The 11,043-nt window shown below is 40.5% G+C and overlaps 2 protein-coding genes across 4 annotated transcripts; one reads left to right on the top strand and one right to left on the bottom strand.

The window, feature by feature from the left end:
* Positions 1-351: 351 nt before the first annotated feature.
* Positions 352-5,363, bottom strand: c4h5orf34 (chromosome 4 C5orf34 homolog). The gene is made up of 11 exons (XM_058070795.1): positions 4,515-5,363; positions 4,332-4,421; positions 3,855-4,241; positions 3,302-3,561; positions 3,118-3,216; positions 2,347-2,467; positions 2,152-2,243; positions 2,017-2,086; positions 1,846-1,934; positions 1,711-1,757; positions 352-957 (listed from the first exon to the last, which is right to left on the bottom strand). The coding sequence occupies exons 1-11, from the start codon at positions 4,719-4,721 to the stop codon at positions 782-784; spliced, it is 1,638 nt and encodes a 545-aa protein (XP_057926778.1). The 5' UTR covers positions 4,722-5,363; the 3' UTR covers positions 352-781.
* Positions 5,285-11,038, top strand: rnf34a (ring finger protein 34a). Of its 3 annotated transcripts, none has more exons than XM_058070798.1 (8): positions 5,285-5,445; positions 5,796-6,014; positions 6,594-6,980; positions 7,601-7,663; positions 7,830-8,031; positions 8,375-8,404; positions 8,874-8,915; positions 9,640-11,038. In XM_058070798.1, the coding sequence occupies exons 1-8, from the start codon at positions 5,440-5,442 to the stop codon at positions 9,825-9,827; spliced, it is 1,137 nt and encodes a 378-aa protein (XP_057926781.1). In that variant the 5' UTR covers positions 5,285-5,439; the 3' UTR covers positions 9,828-11,038. The 3 variants fall into 3 exon arrangements, with proteins under 3 accessions (XP_057926781.1, XP_057926782.1, XP_057926783.1); XM_058070800.1 differs by having other exon boundaries at positions 5,286-5,445; positions 5,800-6,014; XM_058070799.1 differs by lacking the exon at positions 8,874-8,915.
* Positions 11,039-11,043: the final 5 nt, after the last annotated feature.

Below are 11,043 nucleotides of genomic sequence, written 5' to 3'. Positions count from 1 at the left end.
TTCGTGGCTTCTCGCGAGAAAACAAACAACGGGGGTTGCCACGACAGAACGTCTCACAGATTTGGGATCAGATGAATCCGGCTTAATCCCCATTGATACGTTATCAAGACGACAACAGTGAATCCGATCTAGTGACGGTTTGGGTTTGTGAAGAAAGAACGTTGATCAGTTCAAATGTAAGTTGAAATGCAGTTTACGCTCCCCCTCATAGTGTTTCATAAAGTATTTATATCGTTTTCCCCTTTATATAATTTGACTTGATCAGAGTTACTGAATAAAATTGGCAATAAATGAAAGTAGTGGCAATTTCTTCATTGTACGCAATTTGTAACTGTTTGTAATTTGTCTCACTTTATTAATCACAGGAATATCAACCACAAGACAATTATACCTATATACATATACATATATATATATATATAAACACACATATATACATACATTTTTTAAATGGGGATACAACATTTATTTACACAATTGTTTGGTCATTTTCACAGATGTGTCACAGTAACGTGTTGCACCAGATAAAACAAATACAATTAACCCAATTCTTTTTGCATAAGTCTAGTAACGGAAAACCAAAATTATAACATACTATTTGCTAAGTTTGCTCGGTATGTAGCCTTCATCAGATGCTGGCTATAAAAAGGTTGTTTGACGGGAAAAACAATGTACAACGGGGACAACGCAGGCCAACATAAATAAAACACTATTTATTTTAGTCACTTGAACAAAAAATAAATAAATCTTTGAAGTCCCAAGACTCAAAAGTAATGCTCCTTCAAGTCTGTTTGGCTGCAGTTATAAAAGCATTGATGTCCTGTATGGCTTCGGAGGTCCTCTGAAGAGCTTCTGCAACGCTGCCCTCACTCACTGGTTCAGAAATGATTCCAGGCAAGCTGTTTTGTGCACATCCTGTCTCCTTTGTTCCTTGCAAGTTGCAGTTTTCCAACAAAACTGAGCACACCATGTTAAAGTACATCTTTTCACATCATGAAGTTGGAATTACACACATATATATATATAACAACAACACACTGGAACCTTGGTTAGCATCATTGATGAGTTCCAGGTCTGACGCTAACAAGATTAATTTTCCCTTAAATCATCATGTAAACCCAATTAATCAATTTCAGAAAGCCCAGAAACACACTAACACTCTAGAAGATAACACACAACATGTTTTTATAGTTTTACAATTACAGTTTTACATGCATAAAACTATTCAAAATGCATATACATGATCCATCCACTAGGGTCGCGGGAACCTATCCCAGCTTTGGGACACTATTGAATTTAAGCAATAACTGATGGAAAACAGGAAAGTGGTTAAAAATTAATTTAGCCCTTTCATTTGTCATACATATGCATTCAGAGTTGTTTTATGCATGTAAAACTAGAGTTCTAAAACGATAAAGATGTGTTTGGAGAGTCAATCGTAGATGACATTACAGACAGTTCTAGCTGCCATCTTTGCAGCTAGCTAATAGGATGCTATGAAAGAAGGATGTTTTCTGATTAAAAAATGAATAACACAACAGGACTTGCACCATATTGTACACTAACTGGAGAATGCATGCAATATTTTGGCAAAATGTTCAATGTTAACCACAACACACCAGGCAGACACTAACCGAAGTTTCACTGATAATAACGTATTTATGAGATGTCTATGACTTCTTTTACCATTACTTAATTGCTGAAAGATACAGTTGAATCGTTTTATCTTCGCAAGTTCTGCAGCAACAAAATCTGACCTGAGGTGAGTAAAAAAACACAGCAACATTAAAGAAACAATAAGATTTAAAACAGAGTTTGATGAACACCAGAAGAAAAGCAACTCACCAACTTTCTTGTGCCTCTGTGTCATTATTATGCTGTCCAACAGGTGAAGGATTTCCTTCAAGCATTCTTGATTTGGAGAAGACACTCTCCTATTAAAAAATAACATGAAACTACAAGTGTGTGCACGATGCAGATATCATTGTAATGTACAAGGAGCATCAAAATCTTCACCTGCAGCCAGCAGATGGGTGTGGCAGAGAGTGTCAATGATGTTTTAGCCTCATTGTAGTTTGCAAGAATCCTTATGAAAGTAGAAGAGACGTGGAATCTGTGCAGCAAAATTATCAGACTGATGCATCAGCTTACCTGCTTGCATGATTCACAACACAGCAAACTGAATACAACTGTCCAGGTATATCAGGCGGTAGGTTATTCAGGTGATATGTTACCTCTTTGACCTTTGTTGAAGACATAAAATTAAAGTTAAACATCATGATGAGATTCCATATAAAGAAATAGTTTAAATATATGACAGATACAAAATACAATGCTGATATTTGCCTGTGTGGAATGACAGTCTGGCTTGTAATGAGTAAAGTACATGCTGAGGACGCCATTAGACCGGATGACAGATCCATCACCTGGCAAGACCTCAATGATGGCAACATCTTTGCTCAGTATCCTATACGAGAGATATACAACCAAGTTAGTATACAGTAGCTGGCATGAGTGTGTGTTTCACATTACATTTAAGTTAAAATGTAGAGTGTCAGTTTCCATGCCAATAGAGAATGTGAATGTCATTCATATGCATGACACACACACACATAAACCACTGGACATGAGCAGTGAGTCGCATATGAAGTGGAACCTTGGATGTAGTCACTATTGCTTTACAAAAGATGAGACCAAATCCGAAACAAAATCTTAATTATTTTTTCAATAAATTGAGTTTGCATGTTCTCCTCGTGCATGCGTGGGTTTTCTCCGGGTACTCCGGTTTCCTCCCACATTCCAAAAACTTGCTAGGTTAATTGGCGACTCCAAATTGTCCATAGGTATGAATGTGAGTGTGAATGGTTGTTTGTCTATATGTGCCCTGTGATTGGTTGGTGACCGGTCCAGGGTGTACCCTGCCTCTCGCCCGAAGACAGCTGGGATAGGCTCCAGTATGACCGCGACCCTCGTAAGGATAAATGGTAGAAAATGAATGAATTTATGTTGAAAACTGAATCCTATGAGAGCCAGGGTGAACAAATTAACAGAGCCACATCATTTGAAAGCACCAGCAAAGTATTTCATTTTCTTGGGAAATTTCAAATTCCTGCAAACCTGTAGGTCACGCCTTGATACCAGATCACTTTCACCAGTTCCACTGGAAAGGGCTGATTTGATTGTTCATTTTTGGCCACTGGATCTTGAAACCTCCAGCTTAAAAAAGGAGAAGCAGAAATCAATTAATGTGAGTGGATGGGTGGAATCAATACTTCAAACTCAAGACATCTTAACAGTAAACCTGTGCCAGTGAGGAGATGAACAGGTAAGAGGGAGAGCTGGCAGGAGGACAGACTTTCTCTCACTATCCAAGTTTGATGTGTTCAGAATTTCATCTGTCTGGTTTGAATGTCTGGTTCCGTCTGTTGCACCATTAACAGCGTTGGAGAGACGCGCTACCCAGTGACGACGGGCCAAGGACAGAGGATAGTGCCAAGTGGGTGCAACTACATGGCAGGAGTGATGTTGGATGAGCTTAGTACACTGGTACTTCTCCTCTGGCTGAAAAGACAAGCCAAGTAAAATACTGTACAGTATCAAAGCTGCAATCAAATATATCACAGAGCACAGTCCTCCAACTAGACAAAAACATTTGTCCATTTTGAAATCAGTAAGGGACTTCAACAGCTAAAGATGGGTATGTAAGAATTTATTTTGGAAAAACTAAAGATATAAGTGACAAGTGAGATATACTCTCTCAGTGGTAAATTTAAGAGACATGTTCTTATATATCAAAAATGTAGACGTTGCACATAAACAACAATGAAAATTGTTAGCATAGGTAAACACCTTACCTTGGACTCAGTCATTATTGTTTGAGGAGAACATGACCTCGCCTGGAGTGACCCCTCCCTTCTGTTTCCTTTCTCGAGATGAACCTCTGGGGTGTCATCACTGGGGCTTTTCAAGCAGTCTACAGTCTGACGGGCCAAGCTGCTTGTGCGCTGTGGTCGACTATCTGGACTGCATTCTGAATCTCTGCTCAAATGCTGTGGTTGCTGATGGAGAGGTTGGCTGAACCTACATGCAAACTCCACAGAGAACTCTTCCCCTGACGGCGCTAGCATCAACACAGTCTGTTTGTCCTCTGACCTGATGGTGGTCTCGCCACCAGGTCCCAACTCTGCCTCACAAGACGACCACTCGGGCCACTGGACATCTGAGTTAAGATTAAACAAAGGCTGTGCAGGTGGAAAAAGTATGTATTGGAATTGGAACACAAAAACATAAATCAAACATCTGGCATGATCAGACACAGTAAGTCATTTTACCTGTTTTTGACCAGCAGGGATGAGCTCCTCTGGCAGATATGGTCGACTGGCATACTTGTTCCTGAATGCCAGTGCAGCTATTATCAGGTCCTATGGATGACAAAGCTTTAGAGACCAACGCCAGTTTATAAAAACAACAGGTATCATTTTAGCAAAAGAAAAGAAAAAGCAACAAGCTTTTACTTTGTAGGCGCTGATGGTGAACCTGGTTCTCTGTCGAGCTCTCGCTGGGGTCTGTATAGGATGTCCAGAGGGGTCTGAGCCCTTTCGGAGCATGAACTCGCAACCACACGGGGAAAATTGTAAACGTGTCCCATTTTTATAGCAAATATCTACAGCCTCATCCTCATACATGATCATCCAAATGGGAACCAAGCTGTCAGCTTCCATCGTTACACACGACACACACACAGAGGGAGAACTTCCGCTGGTTTCACCTCGCAACAAGCGCGCGCTCAAACGTTAAACACAAGCAGGCAGTGACGTCATCAGGGAGAGACCGTGGCGCATATTTCCTGTTTAGATAGATTACGGTAGAGCTTCGCAAAAATAATGCCTTAAAATGACTTTAAATTGTATCTGATATCCCTCAAACTGATGAAGACCAAAAATTGACAAATTATATACTCATTTTATGTCTACCTTTTGTCCATTGTTTTTGTTTATTTTCTTTTCTCCTGCTTTTTATTTGTGTATGTTATTTGGACCATGTCCCTATATAGTGATCTTTCTTTTATTGCCATGTTGACTGTAAATAAAGTTTTTGCTTAGTTTTGCAAAATTTGGATTCATTGAATATCACGATGTCACCATATGCTTGCTACTCCATCCATCCATTTTCTTCATCGCTTATCCTCACGACTCGTCTTTTACAATTGGAATGACAGTCCTTTTTATTTGATTTTATTCACCCAGTAGGTGGCGATAATAAACTATCAAGATGTGTCCTCTTCCTGTGTAACGAAAACGAGGAAGAATCCTTGTCGCTCTGTCGCTGCTTTAATCAAGCCAGGAAGCTTCCCGTCACTTCATCTTACCAAGAGACGCTACATCTTGCAATGAATACATTGTCAACTGCTCCATTCTCAGTAGACACGACGGAGCTGCAATGAAGGTGCATTTCCATGTAACCTATGTGTCATTTCAGGTTTCGCTTCCTGTTTAGACGTTTACCAGGAGCTAGCTAGCTAGCGTTAGCAATGTAACCCGAGCTCCTGGTATCGATGGCAATGTTACTGCTATTAGTCCTTGCGGATGTAGTGTTTGTGACCGTAGTATCTTGTCACTGACATTAAGCGTAAAAAAACTATACAGTGCACGAATATGTGTACTTCCGTTGTATGGAAACGTCACTTGTTTTACTAATCCAAAAGTAAATACTTGATCTTGGTTACCTTGTGAGCTACTAGCCCTTCTAGTCTGTTGGGTTCATAAACTCTTCTGGGCTGCCCTTGTTTATGTCAGGCAGGGGCTTCGTCCGTGTGGGCTTCATGCTGTGGTCTGCTGAATGAAGTTATGGGTACTGGAGCTGTCAGAGGTCAGCAACCAGGGTTTGGGGCCGGTGCTGGCCCCTTCAGGTTCGCCCCCAGTGCAGGATACTCCACATACCCGCCTACCAGCTCAGGGAGTCCCAGCCTTGTGTGCAAGTCTTGTGGTCTGGCCTTCTCAGTCTTCAGGAGGAAGGTAGGTCCTGGCTCCACGCCTGTGCTGGTTTATTTACTTACTGGATATGAGCAGGAAGCATATTAAATTACAGATATATTACTGCAGTTTAGAAATGTATTTTTGGGAGACATTGCATTTACAGACTTTGCATAAGACGTGTGATAAAAATCAATTCCAGCAGTCACTAATAGTGTAGTGGTTCACTTGGCTGACTTGGCACTCAGTGAATGTGTGTGTGTGCCCTGTGCTTTGGTGTAATGTGCAGCTGGGATAGACTTTGCCTCCTTGTGACCCTGAACAGGATATAAGACTGATTTTAAAGCATTTAAAAATTAGGATGCTGGATTTAAAAACATCAACTAGGAACACAAGTTTGAATTTATTTTGGATTTGCTGTCATTTTTACACTGGGACATCATTACTGATGACCATAAACATCTGGCCAAGGTGAAACTTGATAACTGATTTTAAATAGTAGTGCTGACTGCTGTAGTGTCAGACCACTACATGAATACATGGGAAACACTGCCCATGATGACTGACCACAACTGTATGTCCAATGTCTAAAATGTGTTTTCTCCTGTCTCTTCTGTCCAGCACATTTGCAGTGACTGCAAGAAGAGTTTCTGCTCTCTTTGCTCTGTGCTTCTGGAGAATGTGCGCATCTGTGCCACGTGTCATTTGCTGAAGGCAACATCCTTCCAGCGGCCACGGCTCATGCGTCTAAGGGTCAGGGACCTGCGACAATACTTGCTGCTCCACAATGTCCCGACGGACACTTGCAGGGAAAAAGAAGACCTAGTGGATCTGGTGCTCTGTCATCAAGGCAATGAAAGAGAGGATGAGCCTGACACAAGTAGCCTCCACTCACGTTCCATGTACACACCACCCCCTTCTACCACACAGTCTGCCTCAGAGCTGTCAACCCTCGCTGCCTCCCATGAGGAGCCTCTCAGCAGGAGTGATAGTTCTGATACCAACCAGGTCAGCACCTCAATCCCTTTTTTAAACAAATTATACAAATACAAGAGGAAGGCCAGACCTCTGTGATGGGACAAAGATTGGACACAAGCTAAATCAATCAGTGACGTTTAAAATAGCATTCAACATACAACTTTGCCAAGGTTGAATTAATAACCGAAGCGAGAACAAGTATGACTTCACTTTACTGTCACGCGTGTTCGATACCCTGAAAAGTGCTATGTCAATTGTTTTATAATTATTAAATATGTTTACAACTAGGCTGCACGGTGGACGAGTGGTTAGCGCACAGGCCTTACAGCTAGGAGACCCGAGTTCGATTCCACCCTCTCTTTGTGGAGTTTGCGTGTTTTCCCCTTGCATGCGTTACATTCCAAAAACATGCTAGGTTAATTGGCCACTCCAAATTGTCCATAGGTATGAATGTGAATGCTCATGGTGATGTAAGCTAGCTAAGTTGAAAGTCATGAAGGAAGATCGAAATTGGAGGAATTGGCCTGCTTGTGGGAGCCATTGTTGTACACCATGTACTACTACCCTGCTTCAGAATGACTAATCATACTGTTCAGTCTTCTGACTGCTTTGTTGCATATACTGAATATCTTCTCTTTGTTCCTATGCAGGACGTAGGTGATGCAACATCTGTGTCTCTCCTAAATTTGGATCCTAGTGATAACACACCTGAGGTAATGGTGTAAGGATTCTTTCTAATCTAAATGCAAACATTTTGTGTTATTTTTTTAAAGACTTGTTCAAGATGTGGCTTGGTGCTAATATGAAAGCAATGGAGGATTTTTACTGCAACACATGCTGCAGCTCATTGGCTTTCTTGTACTATTTTTGTCGCTACAGACGAGCCCTCAGACGCGCCGTAGGCTACGAGCATCTCTGTCGGACATCTCCAGTTTGAGGGACATCGAAGGGCTGTCTGTCAGGCAGCTGAAGGAGATCCTGGCTAGAAACTTTGTCAACTATTCAGGTTGCTGCGAGAAGTGGGAGCTGGTGGAACGAGTCAGCAGACTCTACAGAGAAACTGAGGAGAACAGGAAATCATGTGGGTATTTCTTTCGTTACTCAGAATAAGAACTTTTTCATTTGTAACTATAAAATACACATAATATTGTCTCATTACATTTAATTGACAATGTATGTACTCAAATTTTTGCAACACATGACTGCAGCAGCATAGTGACACTAGCATCATTGTATGATATCAATACACCATCTATTAGTGTATTATTTCACAGAATCCATTCTTCATATACATGCATGAATAGAATACTATTTGTAGCTGTGTCATTTATCCATATGAACATCCACCCCACGCACAATTTTAAAAAGTGTGTATATTATTTACATTTTGGCTGATGTAGTTTTTTAAAATGTATTTCTTACAGTGGAAAATGTGAGCAGTACTGTAACCAAAGGTAAGCACCTGTGTGAGTGTGCCTGTGAAATAAACTGTTGTATTACTAATTCAAAACGAAAGCTTCTACACACACAGGAGTCGGGTTCAAACCCCTGTGACACTTGTAAACACACTTAATTACAGAGGAGACAGACAACAAAATTCAATGTTTCTCGCAGCGAGGAGAATGAAACAACATACCCAGTGGCATGCAGCTCCACTCTGAATATGTGCATGTGTTCTTATCTCGGCACATTTTTGTATGATGACCAGGAACATCTTCAAGGTCACTGCTGGCGCTCCCAAGCACCTCCAACATTATTGGTGCTGGGAGTTGCTGGTCAGGGTCACGGAATGTTTCTCCCTTAAAACACTCAAGACACTTACCTATTGTCTAAGCAAACAGATATAAGGGTGATAATTAACACTATAATAATTGAATTTACATATTATTCTAACATGACCACATTTCTCCTCCCACACTGAAGTGGTGGCCTTCCCCCCTCCTATCTGCAATGGGGCCATTGGAGGTAAGGTCATTTACTAATCCTGGTTGGTGTCATCCTATAGAAGCATCTATTGTCCTCCTCCTCCCCATTAATATTATTATTACAATTATTATTATAGAACCCATTTCTGTGTATTATCACAACATCCCTCTGTTTGAACTTCCTGCATGTGGCATAAAGTGATTTACTTTCCACCATGAAACATTTGTCACCACCATCTACAAAGCTAACCATATTGTGAACTGTAGTGTACAGGGTTAGATGGATGTACTTGGGACACTGATTCATCATGATCATGAAATGTTCCACTTCAATTTGGTATGAAATTAATATGCACTTAAACTGTAGCCATTGTGAATGGACAAAAAATGACAGAAGAATGCCAACATCAGTGTGGAATAAAAGATGTGTAGGATGATTAGTGATCAGTGCTCATGTGAAATTTTAGCAAAATGTGACCATACAAAATACACATTTTTGACCCAGAAGTACCATAAAATTAATTAACTATGTTTAGTATTTCAAGTGAATTAAGATAAAAAGGAGTAGGGGGTACATGGCTTCAGGCCAAATATCTGGAGTTCGGGAACAACTGTTCTGCATTTGCAATATTCTTTTAAGTTAGCATTTCATTTTCAGTACCCACCAAAATGACCGTTGCCATTCTAAACAAACAAGATAGCAGCAGCAGCAACAACAAACTCCCAGGCATTTCCTTTCATTCGTTATTTTTGTTGTACTGTAGATGGTGAGAAGGGTCCGATGTTGTTCCACGACGAGAACCTGTGCAGGATCTGCATGGACGCTGTGATCGATTGTGTTCTGCTCGAGTGCGGCCACATGGTGACCTGCACCAAGTGTGGCAAGAGAATGAGCGAGTGTCCCATCTGCAGGCAGTATGTCGTGAGGGCCGTGCACGTCTTCAAGTCCTAATGCAGCGCTGCAGTATCACAACTTCAACACAGCAGTTCAGACTCAGACGGTACCTTAAATCAACCATGCAACTCGCATCCTCTTGAACCCCAAAATACTTTTTCACTGTACCATGGTAGGATTTCCTCATTTTCAGGTAAAATACGCCCCCCAGTCATTCCTGAGGTAAAACATACCTGTCTTTATTTCTTTCTTTATCCAAACTTTCCTTGTTTTCCCATCAAAAGAATGTCAAGTCTTATGACGTGTAGATAGAACACCTCTTCTCACAATCGCTGCAAGTGACTACATATCTTAGTAACAACCACGGATGGACACACTGACAAGAGGGTATGGTACGCAAAAGGTGCCAAACAATGGGCGAGACTTTTCACCCGTTACTTTCTTCCACTAGTGGGCGGCTTTGTGGCAATGAAGCAGTAAGCTTTGCTCACTCACCAGTTTTTGAGCAGTAGAGGAGACTGGAATGTTATGTTTACTAATTATTGAATACTCACTTTTTGTCATGTAGGCCACTAACTCGATGAATGCCAGTAAAGATCTGTATGCTCTTACTTTGTCAAAATGCACAACTGCAGTGATAACATAAGGTCTGTCATTACAGCAATACTTCATCGCCTCTGTTGTCTCTCTACACTGGAGACTAAATCTGGTGCTAAACTCATCTAAACATCCTCACCATTTTCTAGTCCAACTGGATATAATCTGAATGTTTTTATTTTGGTTTACTGTCAGAAGTGGAATGCAGTGTATTATTTTTTTTATTTGTTGTATGAACTGAGCTATTCAAAGATATACATGTTGATATATAGAAAGTATGATAATGTACATTGTTAATGCATATGAGATGTATAAAGCTATATTTTTTTCCATTTGATTTAACTTGTGTAAAGTAACATGATTGAAATGTCCCTTGGATTGGAGTTGTTTACTATTGGATTTTTGTTGTTAAGTGGAATTTAATTCTGGTTTGCCCCTCTTTCACCACCACATTTTTATCCAACATTCTTCCTATCTTTTTACCTCTCAATTCCATTTTCATCGCATTCAGTTCAGAACTTGACCTGCACAGATGTCACAAATGCTGCTAGTCCAACTGCATCAAAGCAGATGGCACATTTCCTTTAGAGGGGCAACCATTGTGTGAAAGGTTTTGTCTTTGTATTTGGGACTGTTGAACATTTTATTTTAATAATTAAAGATTTTAATTACTGTT

Source organism: Doryrhamphus excisus, chromosome 4, assembly GCF_030265055.1.
Source record: "Doryrhamphus excisus isolate RoL2022-K1 chromosome 4, RoL_Dexc_1.0, whole genome shotgun sequence".
Lineage (NCBI taxonomy): Eukaryota > Metazoa > Chordata > Actinopteri > Syngnathiformes > Syngnathidae > Doryrhamphus > Doryrhamphus excisus.
This window is presented reverse-complemented; position numbering and strand designations above follow the sequence as displayed.

Coding starts and splice junctions, on each gene's coding strand:
- rnf34a (XM_058070798.1), top strand. Junction 8,032..8,374: donor TGAGGAGAACAGGAAATCAT/GTGGGTATTTCT, acceptor TATTTCTTACAG/TGGAAAATGTGAGCAGTACT. Junction 8,405..8,873: donor GAGCAGTACTGTAACCAAAG/GTAAGCACCTGT, acceptor CCCACACTGAAG/TGGTGGCCTTCCCCCCTCCT.
- c4h5orf34 (XM_058070795.1), bottom strand. CDS start 4,721: ATGGAAGCTGACAGCTTGGTTCCCATTTGGATGATCATGTATGAGGAT. Junction 3,217..3,301: donor TCATCTCCTCACTGGCACAG/GTTTACTGTTAA, acceptor TCCTTTTTTAAG/CTGGAGGTTTCAAGATCCAG. Junction 1,758..1,845: donor ACAGAGGCACAAGAAAGTTG/GTGAGTTGCTTT, acceptor TACTCACCTCAG/GTCAGATTTTGTTGCTGCAG.